Here is a 25,555-nt window from a genome sequence, read left to right as displayed (position 1 = left end):
AAAAATGAGGGTCCTCTGGCTCGGTAGGGGTTGGTAGGGGTGGAATGGCCGTGGTTGGGGTAGGATTAGTGAACTCCAGGATGAAGTCGGCAACAGCCTGCCCTTTAATTACTGTTAGTGGTCGGTAGGAGATGTCAAACTGGCTGAGTTCCACCGACCATTGCATGAGTTTGCCAGAGAGCTCTGGTTGTTGCATTACCTTTTTCAAAGGTTGGTCGGTGAGGACCACTATTGAATGGGCTTGGAAGTAAGGACGAAGTCGTCTGGAGGCGGTGACCAAGGCCAAGGACAATTTTTCTAACAGTGGGTAATTCTGCTCGGCGCCCCTGAGGGCCCGACTGATGTAGTAGACCGGCCGTTGTACAGAGTCGTCTTCTCTGATAAGAGCTGCACTGAATGCGGTGCTTGAAACGGCTAAGTAGAGGAAGAGGGGTTCGCCCGTGATTGCCTGAGAAAGGAGGGGGGTTGGCCATGCACTACTTCAATTGCTGAAAGGCCTCTTCGGACTTGGTCGTCCATTCAAAAGTTTGCCGAAGAACTTTGAAAAAGGGGAGGCACTTATCTGTTGAGCGGGAAATGAAGCGGTTGAGGGTGACAACTCGGCCAGTGAGTTTCTGAACCTCCTTAACCGTTCTAGGTGACTGCATTTCAACCAAGGCCTTGATCTTCTCAGGGTTAGCTTCAATGCCCCGCTGACTGACCATGAAACCCAAGAACTTTCCAGATCCTACGCCGAAGGCGCACTTCTCCAAGTTGAGTTTCATTTGGTACTTCCGTAGGGTGGCGAAGGTCTCTCGCAGGTCAGTCAGATGGTTAGCGGAGAGTTTGCTCTTGACTAGCATATCATCAACATATACTTCCATGTTCGACCGATCTGATGATGGAAAACGGCGTTGACTAGCCGTTGGTAGGTGGCCCCAGCATTTTTCAGTCCAAATGGCATCACTTGGTAATGGTAGGTGCCTCGGTTGGTAATAAAGGAGGTGTGTTCCCGATCAGATGGGTGCATCAGAATTTGGTTATACTGTAACAAGCCCGCGGGGGGACCTCGCTACAGCTCGGACTCGACTTTGTAGTAGTCACGGTTCTAAATCTGAACCAAAGAGTCCAAATCCGGCAAATCGTTTTAAGAAAACAGATTTTTTGAAAGAAGTGCCAAACATGGACTGCTTTGCCAGATACAGAGTCGCCACCTAAATATTTTATTTTGGGAAATTTAGGAAACCCTGACTCGGTGCCAAAAGGCCACGTGTCCGTCATCACCAAAGTTGCCTCGGCTCGGGAACTTGGGTACGATTGGGGAAGGTCACTTCGTGAGCACCCCCGCTCGCCCGGTCATAGACCGGCCTCTACTAACCATGATATCAATTTTTGAAAACATTGTGGGTTCTTATTCCGGTTATTAGCCTAGGTTACTATGTGATGCTCGTAGTATATAAATATAGACTGGGTCGTCCGAATTGGAACAAAACATTTCATGCTTGTTTATTTGAAAATGGTTTGATGGTGCTACCCGCAGGTAGGCTAAGACACGGATTTGCCACCCTCAGGTGGGCTTTTGGAAAAGATGGTTTTGCCACTATCTAGTGGGCTTAAAACAAACATTTGATGAATTGTCCCAATTCAAGTAACCCAACCTTCACCCACAGGCATTCAGGCAGATATTTCATATAAGCACATAGCCTCATGGTAAGCATGCTATTCATGGCAGTCACTCACACACATGCAAGGATGCTAAAGCATAAAACTTACCGAGTACTCCAAGCCAAAATAGGAATTTATTAGAAATCATGCATGATCCTAAATATACAGAAATGCCTAATGTGACACATGCAGAATGCAACTATAGCAGGCTCGGCTATTCTAAGATGGTATATGAAATGCTACAACTAACATGTATTCAACTTGGAATTGAAAGTACAATGCAGTTAGTATGATGCGCCGAGCCCGATGCATGCAATACAGATGAATGATGCAAACATGCTGTCATACTGTATGCTAATTGAAATATGCCCTAATCTAACCATCAAAAGCGGATAAATAAAAGGGAGAAAGACGTGGGGTTGGAAGACATACATCACACTCACCCACACTTATTACAGTTGTGCCCTCACTCGGAGGGTCCAAATAAATAATACAGTCCAAATATTACAGTTCCCAAATAAAAGAATATTACAGTTCAAAATATTACAGAATTCTAATTAATTAATGAATTAACTAGAAAGCAAATAAACTGGCGTGCAAGCCAGGGACTGCCTTGCTTCTGGTGGATGATGCATGTCCGGACTGTCTTGCGCGGAAATCCACCGGAATGCCCCAATTAGCCTCTGTTTACACCTGTTCTTGAAATGCGTGCCAAGCCCCAAAAGTTGCTGATTCCTGGTTTTGCTGCAACAGAGAGCAGGAAAGGGGCATAGCAATGTATTTGCACAAATATATGCATGTCTCGATCCTCGTGCCACCAATCACGCATACCGAGGCATGATGGCCGAGGAGTCGAAATGCACAACTCAATATAGGATGAATGCACATGAAACTACAGCTAAAACCTAACTCCATCATGGATAATCCGGAGTGTCGATGATTGGGGAATTGAGACACATTCCGTCACTCGGAGTACGAAATGTACCTCGTTTCCCGTGCCCGGGCTAACTCCTATTCCGAACATGATGCAATATGCATGATATGCATGAAATGCAACTAAGATATAATCCTAACATACACAATGCTATGGAATGACATGCCTCGAAGTGCGTGCACACGGGCACGCAAACCGAGAAAATGGCAGAATGATATGAAGATGAGGTGCCTCGAAGTGTGTGCGTACGGACACGCAAACTGAGGCGATGGCAGAAACGATGCGAATGAGGTGCCTCAAAGTGCGTGCACACGGGCACGCAAACCGAGGCGATGTTAAATGCAATGAAAATGAGATGCCTCGAAGTACGTGCACACAGGCACGCAAATCGAGGTGATGATAGATGTAGTGAAAATGAGATGCCTCGAAGTACGTGCACACGGGCACGCAAATCGAGGCGATGATAGATGCAGTGAAAATGAGATGCCTCGAAGTGCGTGCACACGGGCACGCAAATCGAGGCGATGATAGATGCAGTGAAAATGGGATGCCTCGAAGTGCGTGCACACGGGCACGCAAACCGAGGCGATAATAAATGCAGTGAAATGAGATGCCTCGAAGTGTGTGCACACGGGCACGCAAACCGAGGCGATAATAAATGCAGTGAAATGACAAATGGGCTTATACCAACATGAGTGAGCCTCAGCCACACTCACATCGGATGCCGTCGGATAAAAAATGGAGTGCCTCGAAATGCGTGCACACGGGCACGCAAACCGAGGCGATGCTAAAGTGACATGGAAATGACAAATGGGCTTATACCAACATGAGTGAGCCTCAGCCACACTCACATCGGATGCCGTCGGATAAAAATAGAGTGCCTCGAAATGCGTGCACACGGGCACGCAAACCGAGGCGATGCTAAAATGACATGGAAATGACAAATGGGCTTATACCAACATGAGTGAGCCTCAGCCACACTCACATCGGATGCCGTCGGATAAAAATGGAGTGCCTCGAAATGCGTGCACACGGGCACGCAAACCGAGGCGATGCTAAAATGACATGGAACATGGAAAAAATGATATGCAAGCATACTAACAGAATTTCAGCAACAAAATATGGGGAAAAACAGTCCCGAAATGTAGCGAAATGATACCAGATGCATGAAATTGTCCCGAAATGCAACATTAGGCACCCGAAATGGCCTATAGCCATGCTAAACATGCACAACATGGACATGCAATGCAAAGACAGAAGCTAGACAGCCCCAAAATAAGCACTTTTCCAGTTATAAACATGGCCAAACAGCAAATATAGGTATGGCAAAAATAGCATACAAGAATAGGGGCCAAGATAGGGGTAATGAAGCAAGTGGTATAAGCTAAACCCAAACTGAAAAATTTCCTTCTACAACAATGAAGATGGACCAAAAATATGAACATTTACAGTATATGGCAGCCTCAAAATCAGTATACAAATATGCTAAAAATGGGATGCAAAGCAAGGCCCAAAAGGTGCTATAACATGAAGTATATAAAATAATCACCAAACAGAAAAAAAGTGTGAATGAAACATGAAGTATAGGCCAAAATAAGGCCACTTTCAGTTCGGACCAAGGTCCAAAAACAGAAATCAAGAGGGCTATCAACTTATGCAAAAATGGGGCCAAATAGGGGATTGAACTACAAGTGATACATGGAGACACCAAACAATGTTGAGCCCTTCTCCAATGTTGAAGAGGGGCTCAAAATAAGCCCTAAATCAGTTTACCACATGCTCGAAAATAAATTGCTCATGGGTCAAAAATAGCATGCAAAACTATGACATACAAGATGGTCAATGAAGCAAGTGTATGATGGAGGGCTCAAACAGGGTTGAGCCCTTAATGAGAAGTGAATATGAGCTCAAAATATGGCCCTTTTCAGTTAGGGCCGGAGCTTGAAACCAAAAATAAGTGGGGCTTAGAAATAGATCAAGAAAAAGGGTCAAAAGGGTAAAAGTACTACTTACCCTTGAAGAATCACACTTTTGTTGCTTCTTGGATGGATTTGCAACCTCTTTAGCCTTCAAGAATCCTTCCTTGTTGCTGGAAATGAGATGGTGGTGGTAGAGCTTGGTGGTGTAGAAGAAATGGTGGTTAGGGGCTTAGGGTTTTTTGAAGAATTGAGAAGGAAGAAGATGGAGTTGGCTATGGAAGCTTGAAGGAGAGTTTTTCTAACCCTTGTAGAGGAGGCCATCAGCTGGTTAAAAGGGCCAAAAGGGGGTGTAAAAGGTGGGGGAAATGGAGAGGAAAACTCCCCCACAAAATATCCCCCGGATACAGAAAATATCTGGGGGATATTGCCCAACAGCTGGAAAGGGTACAGTGAGGAGAATACGGCCGGCCTCATACTTTTACAGGAGGTGGCCGGCCGGCCACACCCCCTAGCCGGCCGGCTAGGGGTCAAAAGGGTCAAGGAGCTTTTCTGGCCGGCCAGATATTGGGGAGGTAGCCCTATGTGTGTACAACACAACCATGTAATTGAAATTCCAAGAAAGTGGGCCCAAGGGGTTCAACAATGGCTCGGAAAGAGGGGGTCAAAAGGGTCAAGTTGACTTACTGGCCGGCCATGAACTTTTAGGGGCCTCTCAGGTGTGTACATCACAGATATGTGGTTCAAAGTTCAAGAAAAAAGGTCCAAGGGGTTCAACATTAGCCCGGAAGAAAGGGGTCAAAAGGGTCAGGTGACCTTAATGGCCGGCCACCAACTTTTAGTGGCCTCCCAGATGTGTAGATCACAGATATGTGGTTGAAAGTTGGCAACACTAGCTCTAAGGTATTCAACATTAGCCCGGAAGTGCGAAAAACGGGCGCCGGGAGGCTCCGGAAGAGAAATAACTGGTTGCTGCAACAATTGCTGGCCTCCCACCCTTCAGTGACCTTCCCTGTGATAAAACAGAGGTACCTGCCAAAAATGAGCGAAAACCGTTGCAAAACGAATGTTCCGGAGCCAAAACACGCAGTTCGGGGTCCCGGAAATGGGCCGTTAAGCACCGAAAATGGTATTCGACCTCGAAGTGGGTTTCTCAGCCCCCAGTGTCCCTCAAAATGGATGAAATAAGATGTATGCAAAAAATCAAAGCAATAGGAGATGGTTAAGCGGTCCCGAACCGAGGCACACGGCCTGACGGCTCCGAAAACCGGAAACCGGGCTCCGAAATGGGAAAAATGGCCTACGGCCACCAAATGTAGCCCACGGGCACTGAGAGATAGTCTACGGGACCTCTCCCTCCCCAGGAAAAGAAACAGAGAAAAACGAGTCTGGTTCGCAAACCGAGACAAGGCACAGGAGAGAGTTCGGAAGTCCGGAGGCAGGGCTCACGGCCGCGACTCTGAAACTTCTGAACAAGCACAACATGTAATATCACCGAGTGCTCAACTGGTGACGTCTGAGTCTCGAGGTCGGTCAAAAATGGGGTGTCTACATATACCCGGAGAAGACATCCATGAAGCTGAGCATCTGGTGACCGGCCGTGGCGTCGACCAGCAGATCTATGCGAGGGAGTGGATAACTGTCTTTGGGGCAAGCTCGGTTGAGGTTTGAGTAGTCGACATAGAGTCGCCACTTACCATTGCTTTTGCGGACCAGGACCACGTTTGACAACCATCTAGGGTAGTCCACATTTTTGATGAATTGTGCCTCAAGGAGCTTGTCAACTTCTGTGGTAATAAGAGCATTGCGCTCAGGATGAAAGATGCGCTGCTTCTGGTGGTAAGGTCGGAAATGGAGTTCAATGCTGGGGTGATGGGTTATGAAGCAGGGGTCAATACCCGACATGTCTGAATGGGTCCAGGCAAAGACATCATTGTGCTCGGTCAGGAGGGCAGTAAGGTCGGCCTTTGCTTGGGGGATAGTTGGCTGTCAATTTTGGCAGTTTTCGTTGGGTTGGTGTGGTTGATGGGAACCTCCACGAGTTCCTCCACAGGTTCACCTCTGACCAGCTCGTCCTCATCTCGGACGTCAAGTCCTTCAATGATCATAGCTTCCTTCAGCTTGACTTCTTTTAGTGAGGCAACATAGCATTCCCTGGCCACGGTCTGCTCTCTCCTTACAGTTCCGACCCCTAGATCGGTGAGAAACTTAACGGCAAGATGATAAGTTGATGTGATAGCTTGGAAGGCATTTAAGGCAGTGCGGCCAAGGATGATGTTGTAGGCGGATGGGCAGTCGACAACAAGGAAGGTGAGAAACTTTGTAGTCTGCCGTGGGTACTCGCTGATTGTAATGGGAAGATTAATGGAGCCGATTGAGGTGACCCGGTTGCCAGTGAAACCAACCAAAGGGGTTTGGAGAGGAGACAGACTTTCTTCCCCAATTTTGAGCTGGCGAAAGCAGTTGAGAAAGATGATGTCTGAAGAACTGCCGTTGTCGATGAGAACTCGTCTGACCTTGTAGTTGGAGAGGAGGGTAGAAATGATGAGAGGGTCATCATGAACGTAGTGGATGCCTGTACAGTCAGCGTTCGTGAAGGTGATAGGCTCGGTTCACTGCTTAGGCTGTTTGGAGGGTCGATCGACCGTGGTAACTACTTTGTCTGAGCCCTGCCTGATCTTCCTGAGTTTTTCCCTCTGAGCTGAGCGGGATGGTCCTCCGCCAGCAAGGCCGCCTGAAAATGACTTTGATCTCTCCAACAGGTGGAGGGGGGTTGCCTAGCGGCCGAGGTTGCTGTGGAGGGCGATCATGGCCTTGGTTAGGTTGGGCTGGCTGCCGGGGGGGTGCGCCGGCGGTTGTTTTTGAGGGGCTCAGTTCGTTGCCTCTGCTGAGGGCGGGTGTCTGTGAACCGGCTAAGACGTCCCTGGCGTATGAGGGTCTCGACCTAATCTTTGAAGTTAACGCACTCATCGGTGTTATAGCCATGGTCCTGGTGGAAGCGGCAATATTTGGACTGGTCTTTCTGATTGGAAGGGGTTCGTGACGGTTGGGGCCATTTAAGGAGGTAGTCCCGCTGGATCTGATTGAGGACTTGTTCCATGGGGGAGTTAAGGGGTGTGTAGTGCTCGAACCGATCGGGCGGTCGGGCTGGCGTCGATTAGTTAGCTCGGGGGGACCAGTCGGTATAATGTGGTGTTTGGCTATTATACTGGGTGTTTCTAGGTTCTGAGTTTTTTCTCTTTTCTCTGGGGGCTGGGTTTTTGGTTATGGGATCTTGCCGGGCGGCTAGGGAATCCTCAACATTCATGTATTTTTGGGCTTTGGAGAGTAGTGCCGCTATGGAGGTCGGGGGGTTTTTAGAGAGGGAGAATAGGAAATAGGACGACCGCAGACTGGCCATGAAAGCAGTGAGGATAGACTTGTCATCATTTTTCGCTACTTACAGGGTCTCGGTGTTGAAACGGGTAACAAAACTGCGTAGCGACTCCCCCTCGGTCTATCGAATGTTGAGGAGTTGGGTTGCCGGGCGTCGCTGGCGCTGGGCTCCAATAAAATGGCTGAGGAAGGAGTCACTGAGATGCTAGAAAGTGGAGACGGAGTCTGCTGGTAACTGGCTAAACCACAGCCGAGCTGACCCCTTCAGTGTTACGGGAAAAGCTCGACACATGATCTCGTCAGGAAATGCATGGAGGATCATGAGGGTTCTGTAGGTCTCCAGATGGTCGACTAGGTCCGTCGTACCGTCAAAAGAGTCGATGGTGGGCATCTTGAACTTGGGGGGTAGAGGTTTGTCGCGGATGGAGGCGACAAATGGTGAGTTTGCTGTGGTAGAGGGTTTATGCTGGATGTTCTGTATGACCCCTTGGAGTTGGAGCTTCATGGCTCAGAGTTCCGCGTCCCAGAGAGGGATGTGGTCACCTCCGGAGGGGCAACGAGGGCTGGACGCTGCTAGCCTCTCCTTCAAGGATTGATGGCGGGATCGATGGTTGTGGGCCCCGGGGTGGTAGGTTTATACCTGGAGGAGGGGGTTGCAAGCCTTTTCTGTTGGGCGGATTAGGCTGCGGAATAGTATGGCTCGGGGCTTGTTCGTAGTTGGGGGGAATATCGGGAGGTGGTGGAGGGGGCATAGGAAGGTTTCTTTGGAGCAGGGCATTGATCAGGGTTTGGTTTTGCTCGGCCATGCGGTTAATGTTGTTGGTAAGCTCGATGAAATATTGTGGTGGGTTGTTTGGATTGGGGGGGTCGACTTGGTAGTCGGCAGCATTTTGGTGGGAAGCCATGGATCTAGTCGTGACCATACCCTTCGATGGGTAGCGAGAAAGGGGTATTGGAACAGGGTCTTCGGCGACAGTGAACACAACTGGCGCGAGGAGCAAAGTGTTCCCATAAATGGCGCCAACTGATGATACAGTTACTACACAACGGGTCCCAGGTGGAATGGGTAGGACTAATTCACACTTCTTCAACCGGTAACTGAGTGTTCAAGCCCATCAGAAAACCTGCACAGGAGTTCAATGGGGAACGGGGAGTCCCCCAGCGAACCCTCTGATGAGCAAGTTAGAGAGAGAGAGAAGTGAAATGTAGAGAGATGAATTGGAGATAGAAAACTTAACCTTCTTCTTGTTTTCAACGTTTGCTTGTATCCTTTGGTCATCATTTCGCTGTTCCTTCTGACCTGCCATCGTGGTCGAAAGTCTATGCTGTAGCTTACCTTGTTCAAGGTAAGGGGGTGCTGTTCCGACGGAGAGGTGTTGTCGTAATAAATGCTGTGATGGGCTACATTAATGGTGATGTGCAGTGGCAATAACTTTGCAGATCTTTATCTGCTGATGTGGCTTGTCATTTACCTGCCGTATGTCTGAATGTCATTGGCTCTTTATGCTACGTTGGATTCCAGCTGTTTTGAACTTCACCAACTGGGTTATGTATTGGGCTCCAAGTGATGGGCTTGGGTTGTTCACAATGGGCTATGACCTTTATGGGCTTACCCACTTCAAGCTTTGTTTGGTTTTGTTTTTTTGTAATTTTTAAAAAGTTTTTTTTGCTTTTCTGTTTCTCGTTTTGTTACTTGTAAATTTTTTTTCCCTCATATTTTTATGTTTATTTATTATTATTTTTTAGATGAACGTAATTTAAATATATTTAAAAAATAAAATATTTATAAAAATATTTATTTATTTATTTTGTTTTGAAGCAAACTGTATGGATAAAACCAATGACAACTCCAATTTTATTTTTTTACAATAGATATTTAAAATTTAAAATTTTATAAATATACTAATTTAGATTTCTCAAACCAAAAACAATTTTTTTTTTATTATAAATATATTGATATAATAGAAATGAAAGGAATGTTGGACATATCTACTCACCAGACGAAGTTGACCATTGTTTAAACAAAAAATATGTATAAATAATGGCTTTTATATAAATATATTTTGTTTTTATCATTTTGATGATACTTGTTTTTCGTTGAGTCTGGTTAATTTGTGCAATTAATTATGAAATAGGTATTTATTAGCCAATAAATTGTGAATATGGATGAACATACCATTTGAACAAGGAATCAAATATATGGATATATACATTATTGTCGTCGACATAGTTATGTACGCCGGAAAGGATAAATAAACAAATAAGACAAATATACAATCAAAAGAAAAAATTTATTTTACTTTATTTTATATGTTTTTTTAAAAATTTAATAGGTTATGAATTGAGTGTTCGGTGGGGTGAAATGAGTATTCAATACAAGTGAGTACCGAGGATTTTGTAGAGCGTTTTTTTTTTAAAATGGTGTATTGTGTGGTTGAGATTTAATATTAAAAAAATGACGTGATTTATCATTAAATCTCAACCATACAATACACCACTCTAAAAATTTTTTAAAAAAAAAACTTTAGAGGATCCTTGCTCACAAGTGAGTTGGACTAATTGAATGTTCAATGAAGTGAGATAAGATACTGAAATTGACAAATAATATGGTTTGACATATATTACATATATTATTAAATAATTTTTTTTAGGGTATTCAATTGCATACGCAACCTCAATGGGTAACACTACCTCTAAAACTAAAAACTTACTGTATTTATTTTTTATTTTGTCTTTCTAAGCTATTATTAACTTTGAGTAAATTTTTTTTTTTTATAATTTTTAAATTTGTCTTGATTAAATATTTTTAATTTTTTTTAAAATCTAAGTTATTTTTTTAAAAATTTAATAAAAACAAAGATTAGTCAGATTTTATTAAAATAAACAAATTAGCTTATTTTTGCCTATAAATCTTCAAATTTATTTATTTTTTAATTTTCAGAGACGGATCTAAAAAAAAAAAACTAGACGAAAATAAACCTAACTACAAAAAACAATTTTTTTTAATTTAAAAAAAGTCTTTCTAAATGTATCAAAAGTTAATGAGATGAACAAAATTTTAGTTTGGAGTTTTAAAAAATAATTTTATGAGTTTTTAATTCATATTTTTTGTATTTTTAGCAATTTTTTTAAAAAATATTTTAATTTTTTTAAATTTACTTAATCTTGATATACTTAAAAGTATAAAATTTGTACAAAAAACTTTACAAAATTCATCGAATACAATAAAATACGAAAATATACAGGATTTTAAAATTTTTAATGTATATATATATTTTTTTGTATTTGGTGAATTTTTTTAAAAAATTTTTCACAATTTTTTTAAAATGTATTTAGATTAGGAGTATCTAAAAAATAAAAAAATTGTGTAAAATATTCTAAAAATTCACTAAAAACAAAAAAGAAATATAAAAAATAAAAAACTCATTTTTAAAAAAATGAATTAAACTAAATGTTGGGAAATAATTATTTGACATTTAAAAAAAAAAAGGTGCAAAAAATAAGTAGAGTGAAAGTGGAGGAATTTTTAACTTTTTTATATGTGTTATTTATTTATTTATTTTTTTTCAAAAAAAAAAAAAAAAACCTTACTTAAATGTCTAGCGTCGCAGCACGCGCCCAACAACGAGAGTATGGTGATACACGCACAAAATTGGGAGCAGCCAAGCAAACGGCATATATATAAGCATCTCCGATTCAAAAATGGCGCAAAGTATCCAAAACCCTGAAACCCTCAAAAGCACTCGAAAAAGCCAAAAAATTTAACAAAAACCCAATAACACTCAACACTGAGCTACGAAATCTTCGGACCCAACAATTGAAAATTGCTAAAATTTACATAAAAAATAAAAAAGGGAACGTAACTGAAGTCTTATAGATTGAATGGAGACAAATCAAGACTGTCCCAGCCCACTTCAACGGTAAGATTTCAGAATTTTTTCATTCATTTAATTACATTAATGCACATATGTGTAATCTTTGTATCATAGCTTTGATGGGTTTTCTATATGCATTTGTGTGTTTGCTTTGATGGGTTTTCTATATACATTTGTGTAGTTGCTAGATTTAGCATAATTTCCTATCATAATGTTTTTCATATCTGTAATCTGCCTGTGGCTATCCCTGAATTAAATGTTGAGACTTTTTTTTTTTTTTGCTTTTTGTGTTGCCCATAGTTCTGTTTTACTTCCTTGCCAGATGGGTTGTTGTTGTAATCCCAAGCGGATTCTCATTGGGTATAGTGTCTTTAATTGGGGCAAGACTTGTGTTATTTTGCTTATGTGCCAACATTATTTGTTGCGTAGGAGGTTGAGTCTAGAATTGCTAGTGTTTTGTGGTTCTAGTCAATTCAGGAATTGGATTTTAGATTTCAGGGTTTCGGGTTGGGGATCCTTGTTTTTGCCTTCTCTTTTGTTAGAGGGTTTTGTTCTTGGGCTGTACATTCTGTGGTTCTGATATGGGTTGTGGACTGTCGACGATGGATAATTCAGAGATAGTGAAATTGTGTAGAGAGAGGAAGGATTTGATTAAGGCAGCCAAGGATTGTAGGTATGCCCTAGCTTCATCTCACAATTCTTACTTTCAGTCCCTTTTAGATGTAGGGAATTCACTTCATAAATTAGTTGAGGAAGAGGTAATGACTAGTGTTGAACCACCTTCAAGTACCCATTCTGATCATCAGTCGAATGGGGAGGGTTCTCACTTGGAAATCTCATCCTTGGAGTCTGACACAGACATAAGTTCATTGACTGATTATGTGCATGAAGGCTCAGAATTTTCAGAACAATCTCCCGAGGAAGATGAGATCCAAGAAGGAGTTAATTCAAATATATATCAAACGCAGAAGTCTTCAGAGGAGGTGTCCACTGGTGTTTATGAGCAGCCACAAGTGGTGGATGCAACAGCTCAGTGGCATAATCCGTCAAACTTAATGGCTCAGTATCCTCAATATGGAAATGGGGTTTTCTCTGGTTGCCCTACGAATTTTATGCCAAATAATCCAAGGTTTCTTCAATACGGAAATGGTGGGTTCTTTGGTGGTCTCATGAATTTACCACCCTTTAATCCTATGTTTTCTCAATATGGAAATGGGGTATCTTTTGGTGGCTTGAAGAATTTCCCCCATCCTAACCTTAAGTTATCTCATGATAGAAATGAGGTGCCTTTTGGTGGTCCTATGAATTTCCCACCTAACAATCTTGACTTCCCTCCAAATGGAGATGGAGTTTCTTTTGATACTCCAATGAACTTGCCACCAGCTGATCTTAGGTTTCCTCGGTACAGAAATGTGAATTTTCCAGATAATAATCTTAGGTCTGATCATCATGGAATGGAGGCAAATTTTCCATCTTTTGCTTTTAGCTACCCTCAGTATGGAAATGGGGTACCCTATGGTGGTTCAACATATTTTCTGCCTAATGATCCTCGTTACAATCTTAGACAAAGTCGTAATGCTCCTGAAAATCTTCCACCTCCTGAGGTCTCTTCCTGGGACTACCTCAATCCATTTAGTGTGATTGATGATAATTTTTCCAGATGTTACTTTGAGGGCAGATATGAAACCAGTGTCGGCAGCATTGGTCCTGATTTGAGAGAAGTGAGGGAAAAGGAGGGGATTCCTGATTTGGAAGTAGAAGCAGAGAAAGAAGAGGAAGACCCAGTAGAAAAACAACCTAAGGAGACAGAAACAGAGGTAAAAAATAAGGGGGATACAGTTGAAGGCCATTGTGAGACAGTGCAATTGAAGGGAGATTCAGGTGAAGGCTCTTTTGAGGCAGTGCCGTTGAAGGAGGACTCAAGTAAAGGTCCTTCTGAGTCAGCACCGCTAAAGAATGGTGAGGATGATCTTTTAGCTCGGGATAAAGAAATTACTAGAAGTCCTGGTGTCCCTGAAGCTCAGGAAAAGGACCATGAATTCATTGAGAAAGATACTGAGGGCAATTCTGAAAAATCAAACTGCTTGGAAGAGGAGGAAAATGGGAGTAGCGAGAATGTCAAGGTACAAGAAGAATTGGAACAGGAAGGTGTATGTCCAGTACAGGTTAGCTCAACCACAATCAATACATATGAATCAAGGGATCTTAAGGAAGTGTTGAAGGATATCAAAGATGCATGTGAGACTGCTTTTGATCATGGGAAAGAACTTTCAGTAGCACTTGAGATGGGCAAGCTTCAGTATCAGCCTAGGTCTGCCATAGTAAAGGGTAGAAGCTCTAGTTTGATCATCTTCATATTCATCTTTCTTCATTCTAGTCATAGTCATCCATTATTATGGTCCCTCAACATTGATTAATATGGTAAAGAGGAGCTTCAATTAGAAGTTTACTTCAAATGGGATTCCTGGTCTTTCCGTGTTGAGTATCATTTCTGTTGCCTAGAATTTAGTTACCGATGAGCAAAAGCTACTAAAGAAATGCTCCACTCCTATAGTAGCTCATCACATTTTCTACACCACTCAATTATTGTTTACTTTGAATTGAGAAATATGATTAAGTAGGCTGGATAAAATTTCAACAGATGAAATTAAGTCCATCAATTCCTACCCATCAATCACATCTACATTAATATGATACAAATAAAAGACAAGTTAAGCATATCAATAATTACTGTTGCAATATAAGTTTTTGGTAAATTTATTTATTTTTTCTTACTAACATCTGGACCCATATTTTTCCAATTGATTGATGTGATTCCCCATATCATAGGAAATCACGAGGACGTTAAGGGGAATGCATGAAAATTGCATTCACACTACAATTGCTATCTTGTTTTTGTCCATAAAAATACATTAGAATCCTTTCTTATTCTCCTGGTTCTCTTGATTTCCTTTGGGAATTTTTTCGCGTATGTCTTCATTAATTTTTATTTTATTTATTTAAAGTTTTGATGGTATTCATGTTTTACTTCCATCCTCTTTTCCTTGTTTCCCTTTGGCTTCTAGAATTAGCATGCGTGGAATATTCTGGTAATACTGTAAATGTTGGAAGGGGCATTCAGTGAAACATATCTGATGTCCACATTATAAGAAATGTGCAAAGCTAATGTCTTTCAACTTGTCTGAAGGCATTTCTTAAAGGAAATTTTCCTTGAGGAGTATGCTTTGATTCTCAATCAGCTAATTCCTTACTATTCTAGAAGTTCTTATGAAGTGCACTTTTCAAGTTTGAAAAGCCTTATTTTGTATTGTGCACCTCAGAAGCTCATGAAGGGTTGGGCAAGCCATCAATATCAATTTGTTAACTGTTTTGATCTTGTAGTCCTTGTAATTCTTGGCTTTCACTGAACCCTTTTCAATCATAGTTTACAGAAATGAGTTTCCTAATGGATGTTGAAGATATCTGGAGGCATAGTTTTTGCAATTTAATTCATTATGATTTATTTGCAATTTTTTTATGGAGTTGGATCTGGGATATGAGCCAATTTAACATTTTTTCTTGTATATTACTCTCACACACGCACACACGAATGTATTGCAAGAAACCATGCAATTTTGCATGATTAATGAATTTTGATACAATTCTTGCCTTTCACATGCATTTAGAAAACTTTTATTGTTTATAATTTGATAGTTTCTTGTTAATGGTTTGCTCAAAGTAATGAGTGTGAAGCTGAAGTTCAATGCCTCACCTCTCAGGCCTGATAGGTTGCATAATTGTGGTGCTAATGCTTGGCCTCAGATCTTAGCCTTGCCAAAATTGCTCCATTCAATGCAATGGTTTCAAACCCTTGATAGATTGCACTGAAAAGTTGTCTAATTGTAGGTTCTTGGATGGATTTTTTACTGGATAGTATATTAGTAATAGGTTAATTTCAGAAACATTTAAACAATTAGTATATTTTTCCAATTTTGACAGTAATAAACTATAGACCTTACGATGAAATTCTGCTGCCAACATACCTTGGAAAGTATGAAGTGAAACGACTATCCTGAAATTCATTGATAATCAGTGGTTGAAATTGAATAGAACACACATACGAGTGTGGGGGCCGAGATTAATTCGGCCCAGATTGGGCTTTATCCTCAAGACTGCCAAATATACAGTGATGAATAGGGCCGTAGCCGAGTAGAACCTATTCGTAGGGCCGAATAGGCCACAGATCCTGTGGAAATGACTAGGGGTCCAGCTGTGAGGGCAGGGTGTCTGTAATAGAGAGTGGGCCCCTGAAGGAGCAATATAAAAAGGAGGACCATCAGCCAAATAGAAGGCATGTGAAAAAGGAGTGATAACTTGTGATAAAAGAAAAACCCGAGAGAATATTAACTGGTCCATCGGAGTACTAATTCCAGTACCTCCGACCGGACTATACACCCCCATTTCAGGTAGCAATTCGAGGATTAAGAGAGTCTGTTTGGGCCAAAGGGTATTTCCAAACCCCATCACCACATCGAGTATTGTAGGATTTGACAAATATGATCATCGAGTAAGGGGTCATGTGTACCTCCTCGGCTACCATGAAAATTTTATTTTGTTACTAATTAGTTGTCTTTCTAAAGGGAAATTAAAGTTGAGTTCCTTGTTAAGCCTTCTAATTGTCTGTTTTACTGCAGTGTTATCTTCTTGGTTCCTGAGTTTTGTAGCAGTGAAAAGGGTTAAGGCTAAAAATGGGAGTCTTGAGAAGGATGAGTGCATGAACACTGCCAACCTTTCATCAATTTTAGAGCAGCTGTCTATATGGGAGAAGAAACTTTATAAGGAGGTTAAGGTAAGCATCTATTGTAAAGTTGTACTTTTCTAATGCTGTCTTCTTGCAGGAAGAATGGTTACTAAGACTTTGATGCATGCCAGTCGTAAATTACAAGTTGATAATCATCGTCAACTGATATAACCATTATTCATTAGCAATGCATCACCTTGAAAGTGGTTCATATCCAGGAATTTCATTATGTCATATATTCGTAAATATTTTTGGAAAGCAAACTTCTGTAAGCATAAATTAAATGATATATTTATTTTGAATTTTTCTTATAATGAACTTGGACTGAGGCTTTTGCCAAAGCAACTTTGGCTTCTGCTAAAGCATTGTGTACAGTGCTTTGGCAAGAGGACTGGCCATAAACTAAAACAAGTTCTGAATTGGCAGTAGAGTCACTTTGTTGTGCTTCACTATTTTATCTGCTGATCATATTTTTTCTAAAGTCTCATCTTTAACTAGTATGTTCAATCTTAATGCTTTCAGTTTTATGATCTTATGAATATGCATCTTCACATGGACTTCTTTGAATATTTTTCATCCTTCCCTAGACCAAACTGCCAATACTTAAAAATGAAATCTGAGATATTTATTGAAGGGAGCTGATTTCAAAACCCCATTATTTTGATTATTAGAACATCTCTCTTTATAAAGAGCATGTAAAAGAAGGCTTTTGAGTTTGTCCAATTGAGAAGGATCTAAATTAGCCAATATCTGCCCCTATCATTTGTGGTAACTTTCTTGACCATTTCTCTGGCACTGTTTGTGTAAATAAGTCTATTTGTCACTATTATCAAGATAGGCCGCCTTAGTCTTTGAAAACAGGAAAGCAGCCCTGGTGTCCTTTCTCATCATAGGTGCTAGAGTCCTATTACCAGTAAGAAGTTGGATATCTGTCAAAATTGATTGCTCTTCAACTGGTAGGGATTGTACTGTTTTGCTTGATCATTTTGCACTTTTGTGATTGAGTTAGTGTTCAAAAGAGTGGTGACCACCGTTATGTAATGTTGTTGCTTAAGTGGTATCAGAGGACACTGCCATTTGTCATGGCTGATTTTGCCTGTGTGAATGAAAATCCCAGGCGTAATGGTCCGTTACCATTATGTAAGGGTCATAACTATCCGGTACAAGTTGTCAATACGGTCATTACGTAACAATAGTTGATCTTTCAGCGGAACTCCGCCGGGGTTGTTAACAACTCTGCCAGTCCCAAACCCGGGTTAAGGAGGAGGGTTGTGTGTTAGGTAGCCTACAACCAACACGTAAAAAAAGCCGCTCGGATCCCTTATGAAAATGAATCCTACTTTGAATCGTTTAAATGCTGGGTCGTTCCCCTCAAGTGACGCGTTGCGCCTGCTTTCGGGTGTTTCGAAAAGTGAGCAAGGGGCGCCGCATCGACGCCTGAGTGCGGTGAAAAATGGGCAAAGGTTTCCGTATTTTTCTGGATGAGCGCGGGTAAAGAAGCTAATCCAAGACTATAGGTTTAGGGTAGCCACTTGGAACATAGGAACCTTAACTGGTAAGAAGATAGAATTGGTAGATGTTATGACTACGAGGAGAGTTAGTATAGCTTGCATACAAGAAACTAAGTGGACGAGAGAGAAAGTTAGGGAAATTAAGGATACCGGTTTTAAACTATATTATAGTGGTAAGGATAGATGCAGGGGGTAGGAATCATAATTGCCAAGGGTCTTGTAGAAAGTGTAGTGGCGGTCACTAGGAAAGGGGATAGGATTATGCTAGTTAAACTAGTTATTGGAGGGAATATAATGAACATTATTAGCGCATACGCCCCTCAAGTAGGGTTAGATGATCAGACTAAGAGGGATTTTTGGGAGCAAATGGATGAGATCTTACAGGAGATACCCGTAGGAGAGAACTTGGTTATAGGTGGAGATTTTAATGGCCATGTGGGCATAGATAAACTAGGTTATGAAAGGGTGCATGGTGGATACGGTTTTGGCGACAGAAATGAGGCTGGAGAGAGTATCTTAGATTTTGCGTTGACTTCTGACCTGGTGGTAGCCAATACTATGTATAAGAAAAGGGAGGAGCGTTTGATAACCTTTAAGAGTGGATTAGTTAAGAGCCAAATAGATTACTTCTTAGTGAGTAAAGTGGACCGCCTAAAATGCAATGATTGTAAGGTGATCCCTGGAGAGAGTCTGGTCTCTCAACATAGGATTTTGGTACTAGATTTATGTTTTAGAGGGCAATACCAAGCTAGGAAGGATGGTGGGCGTCGTAGGACGAGATGGTGGGACCTAAAAGGGGATAAAATAGAAATATTTAAGAATCGAATGGATAAGGAAGCTACTTGGGACTTAGAAGGTGATGCTAACACTATATGGAACTCGATGGCCAATTGTATGAGGAGAATCTCAAGGGAAGTGCTTGGAGAGTCGAAAGGAACGAGACCCAGCTCTAGGGAAACTTGGTGGTGGAGGGAAGAGGTTCAAGCAGTAGTTAAGGCAAAAAAAGAGTGCTTTAAAAAGTGGCAAAAGGATAGAACTGAGAAAAACCTTGAGAGCTATAGATTGGCTAATAAGGAGGTCAAGAAAGTAGTAAGAGAGACTAAGTTGAAAGCTTATGACAACCTATACACTAGACTAGATAGTAAGGAGAGAGAGAAGAGGGTATACAAACTTGCTAAGATACGGGAGAGGAAAACAAGAGATTTTAATCAAGTGCGTCAAGAGTGAGGATTCTAAGGTATTGGTGAAGGATGATGAGATTAAGGAAAGATGAAAGAATTATTTCGAGAAACTATTAAATGAGGAACATGGAGGTACGACAATAGGGGAAGAAATAGCGAGTAATACGATAAACCAAGACTATAGGTTCTATCGCAGGATTAGAAACTTTGAAGTGGAGATTGCACTTAAGAAGATGAAATCAAATAAGGCTTTAGGACCCGATAATATTCCTATTGAAGCTTGGAAGTATTTGGGTAAAAAGGGAGTTGCTTGGTTGACTAGGTTGTTTAGCAAAATTTTGTTGACTAGGAACATGCCAGATGAGTGGAAGAAGAGTATTTTAGTGCCAATCTATAAGAATAAAGGTGATGTCCAGAATTGTAACAACTATAGAGGAATCAAGCTAATGTGTCATATAATGAAAGTGTGGGAGAGGGTGATGGAACGCTGATTGCGAGACATAACAGAGGTGTCAGAGAATCAATTTGGGTTTATACCTGGTAGGTCAACAATGGAAGCGATCTATCTTTTGAGGAGAGTAATAGAAAAGTATAAAGAAAAGAAAAGAGACATTCATATGGTGTTTATCGATCTTGAGAAAGCATATGACAGAGTGTCCCGGGATATAATATGGTGGGTGTTAGAGAAGAAAGGGGTGACAAAATGTTACATTGACGTGATTAGGGATATGTATGAAGGGGTAGTGACCACTATTAGATCGCCAGCTGGAGAGACAAATGAATTTCCCATCGCTATAGGGTTACACCAAGGATCTACCTTAAGTCCTTGTCCTTTTTCTTTAGTTATGGACGAGTTGACGATAAATGTTCAGGATGACGTGCCATGGCGCATGCTTTTTGCAGACGATATTGTGCTAGTGGATGAGACTAGAGAAGGAGTTAACACAAAGTTGGAGATTTAGAGAAAAGCTCTTGAATCTAAAGGATTTCGGATAAGCAGAACTAAGACAGAGTACATGGAGTGTAAATTTAGTAACAGTAACAATGAAAGCAGAGGAGAAGTGAAGATTGAGAACCAAGAACTGCCTAAGAGTGAACATTTTCGCTATTTAGGGTTGATTATCACAACAGCGGGAGAGATTGATGCAGATGTGGCCCATAAGATTAAGGCGGGATGGTGTAAGTGAAGAAGTGCGTCTGGGATATTGTGCGATAAACGAATACCCACTAAACTAAAGGATAAGTTTTATAGAACGGCTATTAGACCAGCTATGTTGTATGGGACGGAGTGTTGGGCAACCAAGAAACAACATGTAGATAAGATGAGTGTGGCTGAGATGAGGATGCTAAGGTGGATGTGTGGTAAGACTAGATAAGACAGGATTAGGAATGAGTGTATTCGGGAATGGGTAGGAGTACCACCGATAGAAGATAAGTTGAGAGAGAATCGTTTAAGATGGTTTGGTCATATTCAACGGAGACCAACAGAGGCAGTAGTGAAGAGATGCGATGCTGTAACGGTAGATAAAAGTATTAGGGGACGGGGTAGGCCTAGATTAATGTTGACTAGCGATATAAATAGAGATATGAATCTACTTAACTTGACTAATGAAATGGCCTTTGATAGGGCCCGTGGAGAAGAAGGATTCATGTAGCCGACCCCATTTGATGGGACTTAAGGCTTGGTTTGGTTTAGTTGATCTTTCAGCTGATCTGACTATAAAAGGCCTACTATTTTGAGCTTTTAGCTACTAAAATCTCTTGTGAGACACACTTGGGCAACAAATCTTAGATCTACATTGTTTGATTCTCCAATCTTCAAGATCTACAAGATTTGAGTTGCTAACAAGGCTACATGAACTTAGGTCTGTTTATTTATTTATTATAAATTTAAATCATTATTCTTTTAGTTGATTCTTTGAAGATTTGCGATTATTAACTTAAATTTTAGAAAATATGAGGAAGAAGAACTCCGAAAATATGAGGAAGAAGGAATATATTTCTGTTATATTCAAAACTTCTTATTTTACAAGACCAAATGACACTCCTTATATAGGAGATATTACAAACATCATTATAACCCATTATATGCCACTTACATATTATATATTACCACTATCTACCACTATCATATTATATACATGCCACTATCTACCACCAACACCACTATCATATTCTATACATGCCACTATCTACCACCAACATCACTATCATATTCTATACATGCCACTATCTAATTATATGCATTAACACAAATTTCCAGCAGTTTGTTTTAGGTTAAATTTGTTGAACAAAGGTTGGCATACCTCTCTTCTTACTTGTATTGTGAATTATGATTTATCACCTAAGTAGCACGGATACGAACACAAATAGGGACCCAACAATTCCTGGAAAAGTAGGACATGTACAAATAAAGGATACATAAAAAATATATTGTTTTATATTTGATTTTCTATGTATATGAATATCACACCGACAAACAAGCAAAGAAAAAAAAAAAAACTAAGTAATTCAAATGAAAAACCACTTAATCTATAATTTGGATTTTTTTTTGATAAATAAATTTTATTACCACAGCATCAAGAAGATGCTAAAAGAATACAAAACGAATCCCGCAAAACGGGGACCTAACCAACTAAATCATCAATAAAATCTAAGATAACAAACAAATCTGGGATTCACTCTTCTCGACACCCAGCTGTATAAAACACCCCAAAACCGAGACTCGAAACATCTAATGGATTGAGCACAACCTTGAAAAATCCGACGATTCTGCCCCAGCCAAAGCAACCACATCAAACATAAAGGAGCTAACGCCCAAACCTTCCGCCGCTGCTTCCTAACTTGGCCACCCCCCCAGCAATGATGAACCTCCCTGACCTGCTTCGGCTGAACCCACACCACTCCAAACAAAGAGAAAACAAGTACCCAAAAACGAGAAGCAAATGGACAATGAATCAGCTAATGGTCCACTGTTTCTGTATCCGCACAACACATGCAACACCAATTAACTAAAATATGATGCCGACGGATCAGACTGTCAATAGTCAAGATCCTACCAAAAGCTACTGTCCACGCAAAGAAAATCACTTTTGATGGAGCACCAGGGACCCACATAGAATGCCAGGGGAAAACCCCTCCTTCACCATCACACAAGGGCAAATAAAAAGACAAGACTGAAAAAACACCTTTAGCCCTTGGAACTCCCCAAACCAAAACATCCTCCCCTTCCTGCCCAACCTTAACCCCTATAAGAAAGCCAACAAATCCACCAACTGCCCAACCTCCCAATTTTGCATATATTGATGAAGTACAATATCCCAAACCAATCCCTCACCCCCTCCAGCCAAGTAAGACACCACCGGCGCATCAGGATCCACCACCAAACGGTAGATCAAAGGAAAACGCTCTTGAAGGCTAACCTCCCCACACCACTTATCCTTCTAAAATTGCACCCGAGCTCTATTGACCACTCGAAATTGGACTCTATCCTAGAACTGGACCCTGCCCAGCCAAATCCCCTTCCACAACCCACACCCAAGAGAACCCCCCACCACCCTAGTACACCATTCTCCTCTCCCCAACCCATACTTGGAAGCCACCACCCTACGCCATAAGTGATCCTGTTCCTGAGAAAACCTTCATAGCCACTTCCCCAACAAAGCCAAATTAAACTTACACAGCTTACGCACCCCCAACCCTCCAGCTGTCTTAGAGCAACAGACCTGTTCCCAGTTAATGAGATGATACCGAAACTCTCCACCATCACTTCCCTACAGAAAATCGCGTTGTAGCTTTTCCAGCCGACAAGCTACCGACACAGGAATGACATGTACTGACATAGAATAAGTCAGAATACTACCCAACACACTCTTCACCAAAGTTAGCCTCTCCTCCTTTCGATAGATACTGCCTTTTCCACCTTGCAAGCCGACACTGAACCCTTTCCAACACCCCATCCCACACCCCCTTGCCTTATAAGGAACCCCTAAGGCAACCCCAAATAAGACGCTGGCAAATGAGACACCTTACAACCCAAAATAGCTGCTAAAGATGGAAGTTGAACAACCTTCCCTACTGGAATCAGCTCTGACTTAGCCAAATTGACCTTCAGACCTGAGACCACCTCAAAGCATAACAAGACACATCGCAAATACCCTAATTGCTTTGGATCAGCCCCACAGAAAATCAAAGCATTATCAGCGTACAACAGGTGAGAAACACCAACCCCATCTGTCACCAAAAAACTCTCCAACAAACCTTCCTACACCGCCCGAGACAACAACCGACTCAGCACCTCCATGACAAGAATAAACAACAAAGGGGACAATGGATCCCTTTGCCGCAATCTCCGAAACGTCTGGAAATAACCCGTTGTCATCCCATTCACCAATACAGACATCCACACCTTCGAAATACAAAACCAAACCCACCGCCTCCACCGTTCCCAAAAACCCATCCGCTTCATAATAGCGTTCAAAAAATCCTAACTGACATTATCGTAAGCCTTCTCAATATCCGACTTATAAATCACGTCTAGCCGACCTTCCCGTAACCGAGAGTCTACACATTCATTGGCCACTAAAACCGCATCCAAAATCTGACGACCACCCACAAAAGTGTGTTGGGATTTCGAGACCACCTTCCCCACCTACAGCTGCAACCTATTAGCCAAAACTTTCAAAAAAACATGTTGTACACACTACCCAACAAACTAATAGGATGCAACTACCGAATATCCTTAGCCCCTCCTACCTTAGGAATCAAAGCAATAAAAGTTGCATTGAAACTCTCCCCCAAGTTGGCCTGTCTGGTACAACTGCGACAACACTGCTACCATATCCCCTTTTACAACCTCCTAACAATGCTGGAAAAAAGCCATTGTAAATCCATCCGGACTCGGAGCTTTATCTCCACTCATCCCTTTCAAATCCCACCATCTCCTGTTCTGTAAATGGCTGCTCCAACACATTAGAATCCTAAAGCATGTCAAAATCCAAACCAACAACCCTCGGACGCCACCCTTCCTCCAGCCCCCTGAACAGATGCGCATAAAACCTGATAATCCTCATCCGAACCTCCTTCTATTCTGTCAACTCCACCCCATTAACCCGAATCTTCCTAATCTGATTCATCCTTTGATGTGCACTTGCCATCCGATGGAAAAACTTTGTATTACGATCCCCTTCTTTCAACTACAAACACCTGGACTTCTGCCTAAAACTAACCCCCTCCATTTGTGCAATCAGAGAAAAATCAGCCAGCAAATGCTCCTTTTGAGCCACCTCCTCATCTGCCAAACCCACATGTGCTTCCATATCGTCCAAAGATTGCAATTGAGCCAACACCGCAGTCTTTTGCCCATCTAAATGACCAAAGACCTCTTTATTCCAGTGTTTCAAGTTTGCCTTTAGCCATTTCAGCTTCTGCGCCAACCTATGACTCGGAGAATCGAACACAGCGTAGCCCTCCCACCAACACTTAACCCCAGCCGTAAACCTATCCGACCGGAGCCACATGTTCTCAAAGCGAAAAGGCGAAGGACCCCTTCGAATACCCCCACCATCTAATAGAATTGGCCAATGATCAGAAACTGTCCTAGGCAACCGACATTGAACCGCCCCAGAAAGTGCTCCTCCCAATCTCCTGTCACTAGAAACCGATCAATCTGGGAAGAAACCCGGCCCCGAGACCATGTATAGTCCCCCCTTGTAAAGGCGTATCCACAAAATGCAACTCATCAACCAAGTCAGAGAAAGTCTACATCACACCTGATATACGTTCCCCTCTAGACCTTTCCTTCGGCTATCTCACCATATTAAAATCACCCCCTACACACCATAGAGACTCCCATCGAAACGTAACACACTCCAAGTCCTCCAAAAACATCCTCCTCTCCACACCCCGCACCGGCCCATAACGGAAACCATCCTCCACACATCTGAACAAGCAGGTCACTGAGAAAGCCCCAACCTCTGTCTCCTCTCTCACCACCACCCTACTATCCCATCATACTAGAACCCCTCCTACCACAACTGACGTCAGAAGGAACACCCAATCAATACATCGACCACCTTAGATCTCCTTAATAACATCCCTACCTAGACACTCCATTTTGGTTTCCTGAATACAAACCACATCTGCTTTCACACTTCTCAACAACGCTCCCACTGCCACAAGCTTCCCCCTATCATTCAACCCTCCCACATTCCAAGATAAAAGGTTCAGTCTCATTTCAACAAAAGTTGTTTCTCCCTCCCACGCCTCACCTTCTTCTCTTGCTCCGCAAAACAATTCTCATAATTAATAGAGCACTCCAGATTACATAGCTCCTTTTCC

At 41.8% G+C, this 25,555-nt stretch overlaps 1 protein-coding gene across 2 annotated transcripts in view; it reads left to right on the top strand.

The window, feature by feature from the left end:
• Positions 1-11,547: 11,547 nt before the first annotated feature.
• The window catches only part of LOC114290428 (protein ROLLING AND ERECT LEAF 2), a 54,323-nt gene continuing 40,315 nt past the window's right edge, over positions 11,548-25,555 (top strand). The window contains exons 1-2 of one of the 2 annotated variants that reach the window (XM_028234336.2): positions 11,548-11,789; positions 16,418-16,572. In XM_028234336.2, the coding sequence (XP_028090137.2) occupies positions 16,498-16,572 (75 nt within the window). In that variant the 5' untranslated portion in view covers positions 11,548-11,789; positions 16,418-16,497. Of the gene's footprint in view, positions 11,790-16,417; positions 16,573-25,555 lie in introns of those variants that run through there. The other variant, XM_082890236.1, reaches the window with a different exon arrangement.

The sequence above is a fragment of the Camellia sinensis genome, chromosome 1 (assembly GCF_055761805.1).
Source record: "Camellia sinensis isolate YWXY chromosome 1, ASM5576180v1, whole genome shotgun sequence".
NCBI classification, from domain to species: domain Eukaryota; kingdom Viridiplantae; phylum Streptophyta; class Magnoliopsida; order Ericales; family Theaceae; genus Camellia; species Camellia sinensis.
This window is presented reverse-complemented; position numbering and strand designations above follow the sequence as displayed.